Source organism: Corythoichthys intestinalis, chromosome 1, assembly GCF_030265065.1.
Source record: "Corythoichthys intestinalis isolate RoL2023-P3 chromosome 1, ASM3026506v1, whole genome shotgun sequence".
In the NCBI taxonomy this organism is placed as follows: domain Eukaryota; kingdom Metazoa; phylum Chordata; class Actinopteri; order Syngnathiformes; family Syngnathidae; genus Corythoichthys; species Corythoichthys intestinalis.
Window position 1 is genome coordinate 68,582,605 of NC_080395.1, and position 20,951 is coordinate 68,603,555.

Consider the following 20,951-nt stretch of genomic DNA (forward strand, 5'->3'; position numbering starts at 1 on the left):
AACATGGTAGAGGAGACGCGAGCACTTCGTCAAGCAGTTGGGCTATTACAAAATATTTTGTCGACCTCTGAAACGGTCACATCTTTTTCATCCTGTCTCGAGCGGCAGAGGACAGGATCAGCTGCACCCAACGTCACTCATAATAATGCGATTGAAAGTGAGATGAGAGAAATTTTCCGACCTAGCAACTCCCAAATCCCTTTAGCAATCCAAGGACGGGAGCTAACGTGACACGTGCCCAAACTGGACGATCGTCATGGCAGTAATTGCGATATCAGACGCACCAACATTTTGGCAACTGGAACTTCCGGCAATGGAAACACTGCAGTGAACTGAGCCACGTTTTCTGATTTCGTGGTCAAGCCAGCCGCACTTTCTTTTCAGTTAGATTAAAAAAAATCATGGTCCATCAGTCATGCGGAAGAATAGTCCAGTGGTAAAATCGGTTGTCTATGGCTCGGACTACTCGGGTTCGAACCCCGCTAGAAACCTACATTTATTTACTTGTATTTTTCTAAATAAAAAAATTAATGATGGCTGCCTGACTAATTAAGACACTATTGTAAAATCAAGCACGCACTTTCTATAATTGTGTCAAGTATTTTGACAGATCATATTTTATTTGTGCTATGATTTACACCAACAAATGGAAAATGTCTAGCTGTCTTAACGATAAAAAATATGTTCCACAAACAGCAAGGAGTTATATGAATATGCACTGACAATGATTCAAAAGGTCACAAGACCAATTAGCTATTCAAGTGAAAATATAGTCCCAAAAAAATAATGAATAGAGCTAAATTGGAAAACTAAGAGGTGTGCTCCAACCTAAAAGAAGAGTACTTCTACCCTGCACTGATTTTGGGTCAAAAAGTCAAATGGTCTAGGAGATATTGAAGTTTGAAGTTAGTGGATACATTTGAAAAATAATAAAAACCTTATGAATAGATAAATTGGAAAACTAAGAGGTGTGCCTTGATCTCCAAGTAAAGTACTTCAACCCTGCACTGGTTTGGGGTCATAAGGTCAAAGACCTCACAGCTATTAAAGTTTGAATCCAGTCAATGTGTCATATGTGTATGTGAGAATGAAAATATAGGTTGTGAGAAGAGAATTTATGTATGAGTAAAATGTATATGTATAAGAGAGGAGAATGTATGGATTTGAGAGGAGAATATATGTGTGTGTGTAAGAGAGTGAATATATATGTAAGTAGCCACGTTTACATGCTGACTTGTATTCATACCGATTCAAATCATTCCGAATGGAAATTTCAGATCAGCTGTTTACATGTCACTTCATCTATTCCGATCCAGCGTTTACATGTGACTGCCTTTATTCCGAAAGGACGTTTGACAACTGCCGTCTAATCAAAACAAAGCGTCACGTTGCAAAACATGGAGATCGATCGTCGGAGTGCTGCTGTTTTAACTTTAACCCACTTGTTGTGTTTGTGGGGTCGTATCCGCTTCTGCTGTTTTGCTCTTTTGCCTTGTAGTAGCCGGTTTTCCACCGGTTTCTAATCTGGTCAACGCTCCGGTCTATTCCGGCTTCGTGTAACCTATCGTGAACTTTTTTAAATAGTTCACTGTTCCTCGTTTTACGCCCGTCTAAGCGAGCAATTATATTCAATTCTTTTAAAGTTTGAATTAAATACAATCTTTCCGCCGGACTCCAATTAGGTGCGCTGTGCTTGGAAGCCATGTTGCAAGTGACGTTACTTACGTCACAAACTGACATCACCACGTCAGTACGGAGCATGTGCAGAAAGAACGCAACCAGACACCATTCCGCTTCCCTGTTTACATGATATAATTTTACTTCTAATCGGTTTGGGAAAAGGAATATTCCACCCCTGTGAATCGGAATGAAATTCCATTCGGTTTGGGCCTGTTCATTCCGAATGAGGTGTTTATATGGAACATATTTATTCGGTTTGAACAAATATTCCGATTGTAATTGGAATATTTGGCTCCATGTAAACGTGGCAACTGAGAGTAGAATGTATGGACGGGAGAGGAGAATATATGTGTGTGTGTGAGAGTGAATATATATGTATGAGAGGAAAATGTATGAGTGTGAGAGGAGAATATATGTGTGTGTGTAAGAGAGAGAATATATATAAGTGAGAGTAGAATTTATGGATGTGAGAGGAGAATATATGTGTGTGAGAGAGTGAATATATATGTATGAGAGGAAAATGTATGTATGTGAGAGGAGAATATATGTTTGTGAGAGGAGAATGTATGTATGCGAGAGGAGAATGTATGAATGTGCGAGTGAAAATGTATGTGTGAGAGTGAATATATATGTATGTGAGAGGAGAATATACGTGAAATGAAAAATGAATGAATGAAAAATGTCTTGTACGGCCCCTCATAAGTTGGCGCTGTCCTTGTAGACGCTACAATATGTGCACATCTGTCTATGTTCATTTGAAATTGTTGGAAACCTTGATTTATTTTTTGACTAAAACTAAGTAACTGTCGAATAAACTAGATGAAACTTGTATGAGATTTCGTCGAACAAAACTAGACGACGACGGATATTTTGAAATGACTAAAATATGACAAAAGGCTGATTTATGCTTTTGCGTTGCGGTGACGGCGGACCTATGCCGGTAACGCTAACCCGATCTACGACCCTACGACGTAGCCTGATATGTGCTTCCAAAAAATCAAGACTACGCGTCATACCAACGCATCGTGACGTGGACGTCAACGGACTATGAATGGTCCACTCGGAACGTTGTTTCCGGTTCAGCACAAAAACACAAACGTCGCAAACGTCTTCTGTGTCACGTATGCTTCAACATTTGTATAAACATCATTTGTTGTTCAATACTGATTAGCTGGAGCTGCAAATACACAGGTTTCATCTCTAAATCTCTACAAAGAAAAAGCCACACCACTCTAGTGGCTTGGCAGTGAATTACAGAGCAACATGTTGCCTTTATGCAGAGCTTTCAAACGAAATTCTCAATGCCGACGTCGGGTCTACGCCGTCGCTCAGCTGTCATCGGAACGCCGAAGCATAAATCAGGCCTAAGACTGATAAGTATTTTCGTCCAAAAGACTAAGACTAAAATTAAAAGGGCTGCCAAAAACAAGACTGCTAGTTGCCATTTAGAATAAAAAATTAAAGGCTTTCTGGTTGATAATTCAGTATGAGAAGAAAATAATTTCCTTCCCCTCATGTCTGGTATCATACACTTGGTTTAATGTCATCGCCACCTGAGGTTGATAATTCCATGGGATTAAAAAAAAAAAAGATTTAAAATTTTTAATCCGACAATAAATTTACATTAAATGCATGTTTTTTGCAAAAAACAATATACGAATGATTACAAGCTATCGCTTCAACATAGACTTCATAATGATAAATTCTTGTGAATAAATGCTTAAATCCCTGAATTCTTTATAGATATCTGTGTAAAACAGTCTCGATTCTTGCTTGAAAGCAAAAAAAGTGTGCAGTTAGCATTTATTTTACGTAGATATGCCAAAGTACGATGCAAGTCTGTCAGTCAATGTGTCGGCCGCCATATGTAAACACAGCTTTTCCGGTGAAAATTGTTGTTAATAAATGCTTAAATCACTGAATTCTTTATAGATATGGACGTAAAACAGTCTTGATTCTTGGTTAAAAGCAAACAAAAAAAACGTGCAGGTAGCATTAATTTTACGTAAATATTGCAAACCATGAGGCTAGTCAGTAAGGAAATTAGCAGCCGCCATGTGTAAACAAAGAGTTTTTTTCGTTGAAAATTCTTGTCAATAAATGCTTAAATCCCTAAATTCTTTATCGATATGAACGTAAAAATGTCTCGATTCTTGGTTAAAAGCAAAAAAAAACGTGCAGGTAGCATTTATTTTACGTAAATATTGCGAAGTATAATGCCAATGCTGTAGCAGCTAATTTCTCCCATTGATTTTTTTTCACTTTTCAAAATGCATGGATGATACGAAAAATATAATAATTACCTTGAATCCTCGAACAAATCACTCCTGAGACAAACCTTCCTATTTGCATGGGGAACAGCTTTCATACTTTTTCGACACACTGTAAATCCGGCGTTGGATCGCTGCATGTGTCGCTGCGTACGATTGCGAAAAACTGAAGCGAATTGTGGGATGGCCCCCTACTTAAAGTTGTGGCGCACTGAAGGTCGAATCTGACCTGTCCGTATCATTATGAAGTCTATGGCATTATGAAGTCTATGGCTTCAATGTGTACTAGCTTTACTTCTACAGGTGTAACGTTTGTGTAAAGTTTCTGGATTTGTAATGTTTCTGTGTCTTACTCCTTATTGAAGATACAAGTCTGCTGGAGGGTATACTGGCTTTTGGTAACATTCCACACCCTGACTGTGCCATCGTTGCCACTAGTTGCCAACAAGCCTTTCTTTTTGCACCAACAGCATGTGAGGACCTAGGCCAAAAGACAAATGTGAATATCAAATACAGTAGTTCTAAACTAGCAAATGATCATTCTTGTGACGACGCACCCTACTCTGATGAGCATCCAACTTAATAAAAGAGCACTTTCGCAGGTCGCCTGCCATATCAGCAAATGTCTGTGGCCTGCTCTGATTGTCACGGTCATGGGCTGCTAGTGTGCGCACTAGCTGCTGGGCAGCCCACTGTCGATGTTGTGAAAAAAGCCTGGAGGACAGGCAGCAGGCTGCCAGAGCGTTGGCCAGATCCAGCGTGCCTACAGCGGAGGGATTATGGGAAGGATGGGCATACAAATGCGCAATTAGACCTGCTTGACATGGGAAAACAAGATGACAAGAATCGCCCGTGAGTGAGAGAATGTAAAAACAAACACAGACACAAAAAGCATGTAAAAACCAAATGCTAACTTCAGGGTGAAAAAAGATGGCAAGTTGACAGAAACAATGACATGAACATGGGGTAAACAACTTTTTGTTATAATTTAGATAGCAAATACAAATTGCAAACAAGTTTAATCTACCAAAAAAACCTATGGACAGCACGAAAAAAACTGCCTGCTAAAATATTTTTACTTAACGCATTGCAGTTAATATGTAGTGATTATCAATATTCAACACACTTTGTATGTAAAGACAACGTACCCCTTTTCTCCATATCAGCCTTGTCATAAGCAGGCCTGAGTTTAGCCACTTTATCTGCCAGGAGAGCTACTAAGGCCTGTGTCACGACAAAGTTAGGAGATGTTATAAGCTTGTTTTCCTCCGCCATACCGCGTAGGAAGCTGGGCAGGAATTTCCTCTGGACAGGATCATCCACTGTTGTAAGATTCAGGCCTGTTGCTGCATAAATCAGATTCTGTAGATGAAAAATAAGTCTCAAAAATGACAAATCCAATTTTTGCGAAATCTACCGGTGACGCAAATATGACTGCACATACATACGATATACCTTAATAAAAAGTATATTTTCTGTATCTTAACTTTCTTCCAAAATAAACACAATTGTAAACAATCAAAAATCAAACAAACACAATTACAACTTTTCAGTTTCAACATTCAATTTAAATTTGGGTAGTGAAAAGTAATATAGAATACCCCAGTGCAGATATCCACCAAGAGTTTGGCAGCATTGGGGCTATTTGAGGCTAAGCAGCCCACTGCAGTGCTGAGATAAGCCAGACTGGAAATGGGTTTGCTGGCCTTGGCAGCGCCACGTGTCCTTTCAACATGGCCAGACACAGCTGTAGGACCAGTCGACAGTCCAGCTCGGCCTGCTGCAGCCAGGCACATGAACCTGACCAGAGTCCTGATATCTGTTAAACCAAGTGACTCCAGACCAGCGGCAAGGCTGCAACTCGAACCACTGCGTGGAGAAAAGCAGTGATGGATGAAACAAGGAGGTTAAAGGAATAATTGACAAAACAGTATAAAGAGTAGGTCCTTCCAACTTGTGGCTGAGAACTACCTGACGGAGAGGAGAGACAGGGCTCTCATCACCATGGTCCTGGCAAGCAGAACCTGGGCTGCAGAAGTCACCCTTCTTAGGGCCATCACTCGATCATGAGGATTCTGTAGACCGGCTGCCTGTTCCCCAAGTGTTACTCTGCCTGACGAACTCTTATCCACTGACATCTGACAGCCTGCAAATAAATAATGGAATTTAACATACAGCGGCGACGTAAAATTTACTCGACAGTTGTCTCAACATATAATGAGATGCTCAAAATACTACGATTTATGACAGTGTTGCAATTTCATTTTTTTCCCCCCAAAGAAAGAAAAATCAACGTGGGTCCCAAGAAGGTTAGTGCAGGTGGTGAAAAAGGGGAAAAAGGTCATGATCACCATTGAAATTAGGAAAGAAATGATGGGAAAATATTAGAAAATTCTCGGCTGAAAGTTGCTAAAATTTTAATTTCGGTTTTCACTTAAATTGTTGAACATTTACCACCGAAAAGTGTGAAGGACCTGCGCTCTCATGTGATGACGTAATCAAAACACAGCAAGCTAACACTACTGGCTCACAGCAGGGGCGGACTGGGACTAAAAAGCAGCCCTGGACTTTGACTCAGCCCAGCCCACAAGATACGCTATACGAAGGGAAACAGACCCCGTAGGGGTGTCCGGGGGCATACCGCCAAACCCTCGGGGAGAATTTTTTTTTTTTTTTTTTTTTTACATTTTATTGTAAAATGCATCAATTTCTTGCACTTTAAGAGAAAATGAAGAAAATATGTCTAGACTGTCACTGTCTGACTTGGGGCGCTCAAAGTACTGCAAGGCTGAACTGGAGTTGGGTTCATTTTCTGTACTAGCTCTATGATAGACCTGAATAAACAAATGAAAATGTATTCTTCAAAGCAAGTTTTATGTATTTGGGCAAATTCCACATTCTGAAACTGTCAATGATCATGATGATGATGACAATAAATTCATTCATTCATTCATTCATGTATCCAATTGATTATAATATATCTCTATATATCTCTGTCTATAAAATGATTTCATTGTTTATGCCATAATTCAGTGGTCTCCAAACTATTCCACATAGAGCCGCAGCGGGCACAGGATTTCATTCCAACAAAACAAGACAACACCTCTGCACCAATCTGGTGTCTTACAAGTGTAATCAGTTGATTGCAGTCAGGTGCTGCTTGTTTTAGCAGAAACTTCATTGGTTAAACTGTCGGTACTTGATCGGTTGAAAGAAAAAACAGGCCCCGCAGTGGCCCTTGAGGACCGGTTTGGAGACCCCTGCCATAATTAATCTTGCCATACAAATAATAAATTTCAATGAAAATATAAAAAACATTTCAAGACAAATCCTGTATACATAACCTTCATTGGAAAGTATTAACCAGAAAACAAAACGATATATAAATGATTAAAAATATATATCAATTTAACTACCTAAACTTTAAAGTAAAACCATTCATTTTATTAATATTTTGTTATATTTCTTCTGAATTAATATTGCTGCTGCGTGTGCATACGTTGTTTTACAGCTATAATATTTTTTCTTAGGAGAGTGATAGCAGGACAAGCATATTATAACTTGACACGATTGCAAACGGGTACATCGACTAGCTGGCACTAACCCTTAAATTGTCATTTATTTCATTTAAAATGTACCTACCTTGTGGATAACAATTGCCAGTATACCGAGCAAGTGACCCTCTTCATCCCTTTTTACTTGCTCTGCGCTTGTCTGGGGAACTTCCCTCTCGAACTTCCACCAGCTTATCATTACCTCCTCCCTCTATTTTTCTCCCTCCCTGCACCGGCTGCACGTCAGAGCGGCTGCCCCCTCTCACCATCGCCGGGGCTGGGCTGCTGTTACCCAACGTGGCCGTTGCAGCCAGACTGCTGCTTGCGAAAATATTTGTCAATTTATGACATTTTAATGCTTTGCTCTCCAGTTTCTTTAATTTTTTTCTTCCTAACCTTCTCCACGCCACCCTTCTCTTTTCTTTTTTTGCCACCACCATCCATATTGGGCATTAACGCTCGTCGCCATTTTGCTTCCACAAGGAACCAATGAAGGCAACTTTGTGCTTCTTTCGTTCTTCTATCGGACTGGCGATGAACAGCCAGGCGCATTGCTGCCACCTGTCGGATTGGATGCAAACTGTAGATAATCAGAGGCTAGGGGGGGACAAAAACAGTGATCTATAATGAATGGCGGCCGCCGGCCGTCCAGGGCACCGGCCGTTCTGTGATCCTCCAGAACCCACAGATTACCAGTCCGCCCCTGGCTCACAGACAATATGTCTGCAGTTTGGAAGTACAATATTTTGAAGTTGCTTTCTAAAGTTGCTTTCCATTGATGTTCCGCATCAACTCGAGTACAGTGCATTTGAGCCCTTGCGTGAGTAGTTTGGAGTTTAATCTAGTGAACAGTATAGATTTAAGTACTATTTAAATGCATACATGTGCATTTGCTGTGGTGTAGTACAAAATGTTTATAACACGACTACTTCCTTTTTTCGTCACTTTTTTCCAGGACTTTCACACCCCCTCTACCAGTCGCCATTTAATCGGGCAGGGAGCAACCTCACTCTGCTTAGCCAGGGCTAGAACTCCTCACTCACCAGACTTTCGATCGATTCCACTTGTTGAATAAGAAAACATGAAGTCTTATTTTTAGTAGTAGGATAGATTGTAATAGGCCTTGTAAAGAGCTTTACTAGTTTCAGCGAAAACGGAATAGCTTTATGTTGTGAACTACAGTTCCACACAAACATACGAGATCTCATTTAGCATAGCAATTAGAAGCGTGAGACCCATTTTTCGAGTGTCCCAAATTTGTCGTGACATGTGTGTCTACGTCCACCAAACAGAATGCGACAACCCCTAGCAAAAAGTATGGAATCACCGGTCTCGAAAGAGCACTCACTCAGACATTTTATCATGTAAAACAAACTCAGATAAAATAACAAATAATAAAAAACAATGAATTAGTTCAAAAGTGCAACTCTTTAGCATTCAGAAACACTAAAAGAAACGGACAAAAAAAAAAACCATTGTGGTGGTCAGTAAATGTTACTTTTATAGAGCAAGTGCAGGGAAATATATATGGAATCACTCCATTCTGAGGTAAAAATATGGAATCATGACAAACAAAGAAATAACAATCAAAACACATCTCTAGTATTTAGTAGCACCACCTCTGACTTTTATGAAAGCTCGCAGTCTCTGAGGCATGGACTTGATGAGTATTCTACATCAATTTGGTGGCAACTCTCTTTGATTGCAGTTGCCCGATCATCCTTGCAAGTCGGAGCCTTGCTGTAGACCAGGGGTGGGCAAACCGGTCCTCGAGGGCCGCAGTGGGCCCTGGTCTTTGTTCTAACTGATCCAGCACAGAGCTTTTAACCAATGAGGTTTCAGTGGAAACAAGAAGCACCTGACTGCAATCAACTGATTGCACTTATAACACACCAGATTGGTGAAAAGGTGTCCTTTTGATGGGTTGCAGAAAAAACCCGCACACACAGCGGCCCTTTGTGGAATAGTTTGCCCACCCCTGCTGTAGACCATTCTTTTCAATTTCCACCACAGGTTTTTAATAGGGTTGAGATCTGGGCTATTTGCAGGCCATGACATTGACGGGATGAGGATGAGGAAGAATGCTTTAAAAGTTTTAGCTCTGTGGCATGATGCCTTCTCATCTTGGAAAATGACATACTTTCAATTGAAGGTATAAGGAAGCTGTCTAAAATTTCAATGTTAACATGTGCATTTATTGAAGATTTAACAACAGCCATCTCCAAAGTGCCTTTGCCTGGCATGCAGCCCCATATCATCAAGGACTAAGGGAATTTTGATGTTTTCTTCAAGCAGTCATTTTAGTAAATCTCACTGGAACAGCACCAAACCAAAGTTCCAGCATCATCACCTTGTCAAGAGTCAAGAATCTGCATTGGACAAAGTGATTATGCTGGAACTTTGGTTTGGTGCAGTTCCAGTGAGATTTACAAAGATGACTGCCTGAGGAAAACATCAAAATTCCCTCAGTCCTTGATGTTATGGGGCTGCATGTCAGGCAAAGGCACTGGGGAGATGGCTGTGGTTAAATCTTCAATAAATGCACATGTTAACATTGAAATTTTAGACAGCTTCCTTATACCTTCAATTGAAAATATGTCATTTTCCAAGATGGCAATACATCATGCCAAAGAGCTAAAACTGTTAAAGCATTCCTTGGAGAAAGACTCATCCAGCCAATGTCATGGCCTGTAAATAGCCCAGATCTCAACCCTATTGCAAACCTGTTGTGTAAATTGAAAAGAATGGTCCACAGCAAGGCTCCGACCAGCAAGGATGATCTGGCAACTGCAATCAAAGAGAGTTGTCACCAAATTGATGAAGAATACGCATCAAGTCCATGCCTCAGAGACTGCAGGCTGTCATTAAAGCCAGAGGTGGTGCTACTAAATACTAGAGATGTGTTTTGATTGTTATTTCTTTGTTTCTCATGATTCCATATTTCTTCCTCAGCATTGAGTGATTCCATATATATTTCCCTGCACTTGCTCTATAAAAGTAACATTTACTGACCACCACAATGTTTTTTGTTCCTTTCTTTTCGTGGTTCTGAATGCTAAAGAGTTGCACTTTTGAATCTAACCCAGTTCATCGAGGATGGTTTTGAGAAGAAGAAAATCACAGGTGCTGCATTTGTTGATCTATCTGCACCGTATGACACAGTCAACCACCGTATACTAACCAAGAAACTATAATATGACGTTAGATGTCAGGCTCGCCCAGCTGATCTGCAATATGCAATCAAATCGCAGCTTCTTCGTAGACCTCAATGGTAGTCGGAGTAGATGGAGAACACAGAAGAAGGGACACCCTCAAGGTAGTGTGCTCATTGCATGTCACAGCCAGACTATTCTCCCTGTATTTTTCAAACACTGTGAGAAATAGTCTGGGACCCAGCTCATTAAGGGCCTCTTGAGGTAGGTACAAAATCAATCGTCCAATCAGATTTGTTTATTTACGTGACGTGCTCTTAACGAGTAACGTCACTCTTGTGCACCGAAAGTCGTGTCTACAACAACACAGATGGCGAACGGGAGAGCCGAGAATATGTTCCAATCAGCGGTGAAACCAGTTTTAAATGACCAAAAACACATCGAAATAAGTCATTGACAACAGTCAACATGGCTCGCGCTAGCCATGTTGAATAAACTTCTCCATTCTCCATTCTCCGTCGCTGATTGGTCCACTCCGCTGTGTTTGCTGTGGCTTTCTCCGCCCTCGGAATTTGATCCGCCGGACGGTCGCCAGACTCAATCACTGGAACAGCAGTGAGTCTGGTATACCAGACAAGTGTACTTGCCCCCTGTTGTTCAACATCTATACTAATGATCAACCTACTCAACCAGACAAAGACATTTCCTATATGCTGATGATTTGTGTATTGCCTCCCAGAAGAGTACCTTTGAAGCAGTTGAAGTATCCCTTTCAAATGCACTGGACCTGCTCATCCCTTACTATTCCATCAACCACCTAAGGGCAAACCCAGACAAAACACAAATTTGCGCGTTTCACCTGAACAACAGGGAAGCCGATCACAAGCTAAAGATCAGCTGGTACGGGAAGAGGCTACAGCACATCTCAAAGCCAGTCTACCTAGGGGTGACACTTGACAGGTCTCTCACCTACAAAGAACACAACACAAAGACCAAAGCCAAAGTGGAATAAAGGAACAGCATTCTCAGGAAGCTTACTAACACAAAATGGGGTGCTGATGCCAAGACAGTACGAACAACAGCGTTGGCTTTATGCTTCTCTGCAGCGGAGTACGCATCACCTGTCTGGTGTAGATCAGCCCATGCCACCAAGATTGATGCAGCACTAAACTCTTCTTGCCGTGCTGTCACTGGCTGCTTGAAGCCTACAAAGGTTGATGACCTATACCTACCGAGTGAGATTGCTCCACCAAGCATCCGGAGCACAGTTGCGTCCCAGAAGGAAAAGCTGAGACAAGAAACTGACACCCGCCACCAACTCTACAATCATGAGCCAACAGTAAAAAGGCTAAAGTCAAGGCACAGCTTCCTGCACTCTGTAAATGCTCTGGACAGAAATCCAGACAAGCAGCGTGTCGCTCTGTGGACAGAACATCTTACCCAAACCCCACACATAGTGTCTTCTATCAGGCCATGCGAATCTCTTCCATCCGGTGCTAGTGAGGCATGGCCACTCTGGTCTTGCTGTAACCGATTGAGAACTGCTGTCGGATGATGCAAAACAAACCTGACAAAGTGGGGGTTTGATCAGAATGGCGACATCTCTTGTCTTTGTGGAGAGGATCAGACCATGCAACATCTCCTTGTCTGCCCACTCCTCCCGACATCTTGCACCTAAGAGGACCTAGCTGACCTAACCCAGAGTGCCAGACAATGCATCCAACAATGGACTGGAATCATCTGATAATAAGTAGTGACTCGAGAAGAAGAAGCACTTTTGAACTAATTCATTATTTTTTTCAAGCTTTTTATCTGAGTTTGTTCTACATGATAAAATGTCTGAGTGAGTGCTCGTCCGAGACTGGTGATTCCATACTTATTGCTAGGGTTTGTATGACGACACAAGCGCTCACTGCCGCCGGGAACGCATCCTCCCCATGGGGGTTTTAAAGGGGGGCGGGCACTGGCCCCCCTGAAGTGCCCCATTTTATTACAAAGCATGGTAATCGGCGAATCCCTCTTTTCTGAAGTGAGAGAGAAAGAGAACGTATTGTTTCCAAATCATATTAAATATTAATGCTACTTTTGCGTTTAAAATGGCTTTTCAAAAAAGTTATTACATTTATTGTTCCATGCTTTGTAGCCTTACTTGCATACATTACGATTTATTCTGATTATTACAAACTTGCCTGGTTTTTACTATTAGTTCTTACCATATGTTTTTACAGCCTCATGCAGAATAATCTGCGAATTGCTATGTTGACTAAAACAAACACTGAACAAAGATGGCAGTGACACTTGAAGGTTACACGGGGCTCCTTCTAGAACAGCCACCACACCCTCCCATGGGGTCTCAGAAGTGGCACCTTTCAAACTAAATTTCTCGAGCCTCCGGGGTTGTAGAACCAATGCCAAGGCAAACGGCAGTAATCAGAAAATAATTAAATAAAATAGTTTTTAAAAAATGAAATAAAAAATGAATTATATGCATGTGTATTTTCTGGCCCTTCGTTTTTTCGGCCAAGTGTTTCCAACAGGCTATTCGGTTTTTGGTTTCGGCCAAGAATTTTGCTTTCGGTACATCACGAGAAAATATGAGCGTGGTGTGTGTGTCAGTGAACTGGCTTGATAATACAGCTGGAATATGTCTCCAATCTCAAGGACGACTAATTATCATTATCATTATTGTAACATCAGCAACAAAGTTGCCAGCTTCCTCAGGTTTTTTAGTCATTTATTTCAGAACTTGTGCAACTTGTCCACCATAGCCGACACAAACAACAAAACAAAATGAAAAGAAAAGAAAAACAACCTTCCCACTCTACCGAACCTCTCTCACACACTCGTGTCAGTCACGTGGTGTGTTCAGGAACAGCATGCAAAACACAAATGCCACATTAGAACCTGATTCATTACAATATTATCATTCCGATTTGTAATTATAATTTATTTGTTTTGCTATGTTTAATTGCCATTTGTAATTCTACCTACAGTATTTATTAAGGATTTAGCAGAGGTTTTTGGGCTGTGGAATGATTTAATTGAATTATAATGTATTCTTATGGGAAAAGACATATGACCATTTTAATTTACAAACCAGGTCCTGAAACAAATTAAATCCATATGTAGAGGTATCACTGTAATATAATTTCATATGATGAAAATTAATACATTTTCTTAATTGTGGCTAAGGCAAAGGATTGATGGCCTCACTTTTTTGTTTGAGCTTCGTATGCACTTCAGTCTCTCTTTGCACATGATTTATACATTAATCATACACATATTATATACATTTGTCTGTTGAGTCAGAGTGTACACATGGATACTCAAAAGTCAAATAAACATGAACAAGCTTTAGAAAATCATCTTAAGGATGCGTACTGCATTTTTCGTAGTTTGGCTAGGCCTGCGACTTACACTCAGGTGTGACTTACAGTATGTAATGTCAAAATACAGAACAGAAAAATGTTCAAGAAACATTTTTTTAGAGGAGAGAGACATGGAAGTTGTGGCAAAGAGAGTGACAGTTGTGGGAACCACGCTCAAGGCGTGAGACTTGAGCTGACTGAATGGCTGTTGTTAAGCTAAAGCACTGTCACGTCGTAGCTTGTTAAGCTACAGGAAGCTTATGTTAGTGTAGATATATATTTCCATCCATTGATATACCTATATATTTAACCAGACATATAACCTTTTCCCAGACTAACATTTCCCACACACGCAAACTGTATGATATCGAAGGTCGAGAGACTTCTACTCGAGACACCTTGGTAGACTCTCCTGGCTAGCCAGCATCTTTCCTACTCCTGAATTGTGTGTCGTCATCTCTTCTTCGTTAAAAGAATTAAAGAACCTGTAAAAAACAAAATCGACTCTCTTTTCCTTCACTGGCATGAGCACTATTTGATGTGTGACTATGTGCAACGCGCTATACTTCAGGCCCAATGATTAGTGCTTGTACATAAATAATATTGTTCTTATACTTCTACTTTTTCTGGAATTCAGTAATTTTTGGTGGAAAGTCCATTCAAAGATACAGTATGAGCATATTTATTTTACAAGCTTGGTCAGTTAACTGAGTATACTTTTCACCTCAAGGGCAAAACAAGCACATTCACTTGTGCTTTTACAATTAATAACATTAAAAGTAACTCACAGAAGGTCCTTGTTTTAGAGAGTGGAAACTATGCTGTGCTTTGGTGTACACGTTTTAGGCAACAGACTTATTTCAGAGTGCAGTATTTTTAAAAGAACACACTTACCAATCTGCAACAGTGTCTCCTCCATACTGTTGGTGGCAGTTACCATGGCTGCAGAGGCCCCCAAAGGGTCACTATCGGGGAACTGCACAGCCTCTGGGATAGCCCTGCGTTCACTCAGGCCTAATGAACCTGCTATAAGCTCAAATTCCTCTTCCCCTGTTAGCTTCTTGTCTTCATCAACATCCATCATGTCCCAGTCCTCTGAGGTGTAACAAAAATAAATCTGTGAACTTAAAGTTGCTATGAAGTACTACATCAAAAGTCTTTAAAATGATAGCAGACCATATTCTTTCACATGAATCCATCAAAATAAATCATAAAAGTAGACTTAAATAAGTCTTCCTTTCTCAGCTAGATTTCAGTGCCAAATTCATTTTCAACATCTAAAATTACATTAGTGCAGTCATTTTCATTTTATGGTGACCATTTCTTTGGACCTTGAAGGAGTAACATAAAAAATACTTAAGGCCTGATTTACTTTTCCTACTAAAACAGATGTGGAAGCTGATCCACAAACTAGGAGGACCCAATATTGTGTCTGCCGGGGGGAAGGGGATCTTAAACTCTTTATTTTGCACATTCTGTGAGATGTGTATGCATATAGATTCATAGACATCAAACTCTATAAGTCTCTGACAGATTAATTTAGCACACACAATTTATCAAATCAGAGAAAATTGCCTAATTTTCCATCCTTAAATACCACATCTAAATGAAATGTGAAGACAAGCATGAAAAACGGTGACAGCGTAGAGCAGGGAAGAGCGAAAGGCAAGTAACTCACAAATGACAAAATTCCTTTGCAGCTTTTCTGAATGGGTCATTCCATCATATCGTGACCAACAGTGCTGAGCTCTTCCAGAACATTTTCATGAGCTAAAACTATAAAACATAATCTTACACTTGACACCTACTGCATATGCAACTGCTAAGCACATAAGTCGATTTAAATCAAATCAAACGGCTTTTACGCAACAACTGGCTTCCCCGAGATTACAGAAATTCAATGTTTTCTATCACACCGCAATATATTACTCACCTCTTCCAATACACCAGTACTTCTCAAATAGTGGGGCGGGCCCCCCAAAGCAACTTGATGTTTTTTGGGGGACCCGCAAGTGATTTCATGGAACATACTTTTTTTGTGTAATGTGTAATCGCACACCCACTCAGTGGGTGAGCGCTCTCATTTTCAGAGTGTGTGCAGTATTTTTTAACCAAACGAGCACACAGCAACGAGCACGGAGGTATGAAGAGCTAAGACGAGGAAATATGATGATGGCTATGTAGCGTATGGCTTCATTTTTAATACAGTGGGGGACGAGGAAAGACCTGCATGTTTACTGCGTGTAAAAATGTTGGCAGCGAAAAAGCATGAAGCCAGATCAATTTAGATGTCACTTAGAGACATTGGACCCCAAAATAACATTGATAAGCCGCTCAGCGAAAAAGTGCCGAATATTGCCGGCAATCGTCCCGCTTTGTGAATGTTACACTAAACCAGCGAGCACTGTTAGCAACATGTATGGTAGCATACCAAGTTGCTCAGTGCAAAATAACCCCACACCATAGCAAAGGAGCTGATACTGACTGCAGCAAAACTAAAAACTGTCCTTCTTTCCAATGACACTGTCGATTTTGTTCGATTTTTTTTTTCGGTCAAATTTTTTAGCATAGTGTACACTGAGTTCATGGAACTAATCAATTTATTATTATTTTCTTGATTTTATTAATTTTATTTTTCAGTATCAAATGTTCAAAAAATGTAATTTGAGTGTATGTCTACAGTTGGATGTGTTTGTTTCAATTTTTTTAACTCAGGCAAATTCATGGTGCTTTGTCTTTTCTGTTAAAAACAAAAACAATGTGAATAAAGTTATACTTTATTGTAAGTTGATCTATATTACTTTTTCTTTAATGTTACAATGTATGCAGAGGTGTACCTATGATAATTTTGTACACAATTGATACTATTTACAGTGGCCGCAGAGAGGTGGGGGGCGTGAAATGTTTAGGTCTTCCTGAGGGGGGCGTAATGCAAATGAATTGAGAAGCACTCCATTACACAAGGCCAATGTTTCAAACTTCATTTTGCGCTTGCAATTCTATACCGAATGTTCTATGGTGAAAACCTAAAGTTACGAATGGCAGCGGTTCATGAATCCGGAATGACCGAATAAAATAGAACAAGTTATGTGAAGCCCTATATTAAATATGTGTCTCCACCACTTTTATACCTGTTGCAAAGCACGCACAAATCCTTTTTGACATGACAGTGCACACTTAATTTGGCGCCTGCTATTTTGGATATTGATAAAATGCTGCGCACGCAAAACAATTCCACAGCCACTACTTGGGATAGTAAATCAGGCTCTTAAGCATACATAGTTATCCAGGTGCACTGAAACTGTACCTTCATAGACACTGTCTTGCTTTCCCAGAAGGTCAGGAGCCTGACCCTTATGTCTGAAAAACAAAACCGATTGAGGGTAAATAAAATGTATATTTTATCTATTACAAACAAAAGAATTAAATCTCTTTAACTCAGTTGCTGCCAGTCAAAATGAATAGGATGTCAAGCTTAGTGAAAAACAGACTCAAATTTAAAAAGAGCCACATGCAGCTCTGAAGTCGCATGATTCAGGATCCTGATTGGATATTTATCATCAATGACATGAATTAGTTAAAAAGCAGTACAGTGCTTGCACAGCTAAAATCTAATGGTCTATTCAGAGTTTGCTGACTTTCAGTAGGCGTGGGTACTCCTTGGACTGAGCAACAGTCAACCAAAGGGTATATAATACATATTCCAGGCAAGACCACCATTTACACCTATGACAAAAACTAGACGAAGGCTAACATGTAGTTCGTCCATAAGGCTAAGACGAAAATTGGAAGGGCTGCCAAAGACAACACTGGCTCTGACGATGATGTTGTCAGTGACATGAATTTCAATCCAGAAAAGAGTCCGGTCATTATCTATAGAACAAAGGAAGATAAATTTCTAATGTTTCAAATGGGCAGGTAATACCTTGAGATACGCTTTACGAACAAAGTATCTTGGTCAAGTGATTATAGACCAGCTTAAAGTGCCTGTGACAGCATAAAAAAAAAAAAAATCTTAAATAGCATTATTTTGTGAATTAGAATCATATTTTGAGATGATTCGACTATATACAACAATTTGGCAAATGCAGATGACGAGAAATTAGTCTTTTAATCTGCCGTTTAGCCCCGCTTGTCATTAGCGCACTAGAATCCCCAGCTGGAGGATGTCCGCATGGTCACGATTTCATCCGATTTAAAAATCAGCCCATTGACGGGGAAGATTCAGAATGAGGAAAATGCGACAAAGAGCAGCAAAATGTAATCGTTTCAATTTCTCTACTCCAATATTTTAACACTATATTCTTTTGCATTCTTTCCAAACTTGATGTATGGAAATATATGTTGGCTGAACAACTTTGAGAATTGTATAATCGTGGTTTTGACAGGCATCAAATCCAGCAATACATGCCATCTGTCTAAGATTTGTATAACAGTCTCCTCTGAAGTCATTGACTTTTAACTGATTATTTTTTATTCTTTTTGCATTGTGAACAAGTTGTGTATAGTTCTTTTGTATATAATACTTTATAATTTTATATTGTCTATCTATTATCTAAACCATTGAACCCCTTGTGAGGCCACCCATGACATAGTTAAAACACTGAACAAAATTTGTGCCTACCTTTCCATAATGGGAACTTTTGCCTTGCTTTTGATGGCTAAGTATTTCTCCCTACAGGCACCACAAAGAAGGTAGTAGGGGTTTCCGCTACCGCACTCCCCTCCAAACCAGCCATCTACATAGGCGCCGTTGCTACGGTAGCCTTGCCTGTTGGCACTGCGACCGCAACCGGGGTGGCTTTTCTTCATATGTTGATTGAAGTTGGCCACATTTGCTTCGCACAGTTCACATACCACCATTTCATCACGATCATCTGTCTCACATACGTGCTGTGAGGCAACAAATCCCCACCCATAAAAAAAGTAAAACAAGAGAAACACATTGACATACATTAAAACACATTAAAGTAAGAGGACAGCATAGTGATTTTAACATTCATGAAATGGTATGTTGAACTGTTAGTGACAGGGTAGTGCTGGGCTTATGCTGCATTCGAGGAAGGTTGGAAGTCGGACTTATCCGTCTCTGATAACAGCAAAAATGGCTGATCGCGACATGTTGTTTCTTTTTTTGGCCAGCAAAAGACATTGTGACCTAGCAAACCTGCCTTCTCATAAGCGATCAAATAAAGATAAATATATTTGTATAATTTGCTTTTGCACAAATCATCAGATAGCTGCATCTCCTCATGCAAAGTCAGTAAAAATCATAGTGTTACGGGTAGTTGTGTTCAATAACTAAAATAATGTAATAATGCAGATAAATATTTTTATAATCGTGTAATTTATGTTTTTCCTTTGACGGTCTGCTTTTTGACAGGCAGCGCCATTTTTCAAGTGACGCCAGATTGAAGCAACTCGTGAAGACGGGGTACTTTCGACTTCGCGACTAGGACTTCCCAGTTCAAGTGGCGTTTCAATTATATTTTTCCTGTTGGGAGGTTGGAAATCTCTGACTTCACACATTCCTCGAATGCAGGATTATTATTAGTTAATCCAGTGTTTTTCAACCAGTGTGCCGCGGCACACTAGTGTCCTGAGAGAGATTGTCAGGTGTGCCGCGAGAAATTAACCAATATCGCTGTTTTATGTAACCAGGTGAACTGCACCATATTCAGAGCTGCCTGTGCACAAAATGTAGTGCTGTCACTTTAAGAATCGCAATCATCTCATGAGAACTGGCAGCGCGGGTGAGACATTCATGCGAAAGTGGAGAGAGAAAGGCCGCGGCTACAGGCAGTTGCGAGGAACGATGCATGAAGTTAGTTGCCAATAAGTACACTGAGAAACTTCATGGTGACCTGAAATACAGTTTAAAACGGTGATAAAGTCCTACATGTGTTCAAAGATGGCAGCGCTGCACGATATTTGAAACAGCGGTGCAGCAGGGGAGAAAAAGTGTTGCTTTCCACGTGTGTCTTGCCAAGCGCAGCACACGGGAAATACAGTAAGTGAATCGTTCAAATGATGTGCACGATAATTGTTTGTTAGCTTTAAACATCTCTAACGAATAGTGTGATAAGCGGCTTGAGAACGTTTTGATTTCCTTATTCAAAAATATTTTTTCCACTATTGTTGTCTATTTATTTTTGAGTCAATCTGCCAGTTTAATATTTTGCTTATTATCTTTGTAAAGAGAACTGTTTTACTGTGAAGATAAGGAGGACCATATGGCAGTGATATTTGATTTGAAATATTTTTTGTCAATCTCAGTGTTTACCCAATTAATGCTTTACAAGTTTTTATATGTGCTGTCGGGCACGTAAAAAGAAAAAATATTTTGTCTTGGTCCAATATGTCAATTTGTCCGGCCACATTTATGATGTAAAACATTATTAGTGTGAACAACTCTGAAATCCACTCCTGGACAAGATTCTGACCCAGACGTAGGCCGTAGCATGAGTCGTAGGGAGAAAAAAAGCGAAGATGAAAAGCTCAAAGGACAAAGCAATACAGTGAAAGCTACGTTTCGTTCGGATTTACTTTCACCGGGAATGAGACGAAACCCATTCCATTTCGTTTCACGTTCCATCAAATATCACACTAAGTAAAAATATTGAGAAATTATAATTAAATATACTGTACAGAATGTCATTTTTGAACATTTTTAGCTTGTGGTGTGCCGCAAGATTTTTTCCAATGTAAAAACGTGCCGTGACACAAAAAAATGGTTGATAAACACTGAGTTAATCACTTCCCAAGCAACTGAAATCATTTAAGGTACTACACTTTTTCAGATGTAAAAGAGTAATTATGGTCATGCCAGCTAGGCCTATGTGAGAGCTTTAAAAGCTGCGTGTAAGAAAATAAAATGGCCAAATATTAGTGACAGGAAATTCAGCATGCTTATAAGACTGGATTGGG

The 20,951-nt window shown here is 40.0% G+C and overlaps 1 protein-coding gene across 9 annotated transcripts in view; it reads right to left on the minus strand.

Annotated features, from left to right (window-relative positions):
- herc1 (HECT and RLD domain containing E3 ubiquitin protein ligase family member 1) overlaps positions 1-20,951 on the minus strand; it is a 213,087-nt gene that overhangs the window by 66,376 nt on the left and 125,760 nt on the right. For 7 of the 9 annotated variants that reach the window (XM_057837769.1, XM_057837760.1, XM_057837813.1 and 4 more), the window contains 8 exons: positions 18,649-18,917; positions 17,332-17,384; positions 14,919-15,119; positions 5,922-6,096; positions 5,552-5,819; positions 5,099-5,312; positions 4,508-4,764; positions 4,304-4,431 (listed from right to left, as the gene is read on the minus strand). In XM_057837769.1, coding sequence (XP_057693752.1) covers positions 4,304-4,431; positions 4,508-4,764; positions 5,099-5,312; positions 5,552-5,819; positions 5,922-6,096; positions 14,919-15,119; positions 17,332-17,384; positions 18,649-18,917 — 1,565 coding nt within the window. The remainder of the gene's footprint in view (positions 1-4,303; positions 4,432-4,507; positions 4,765-5,098; positions 5,313-5,551; positions 5,820-5,921; positions 6,097-14,918; positions 15,120-17,331; positions 17,385-18,648; positions 18,918-20,951) is intronic. The other 2 variants (XM_057837822.1, XM_057837787.1) reach the window with 1 other exon arrangement.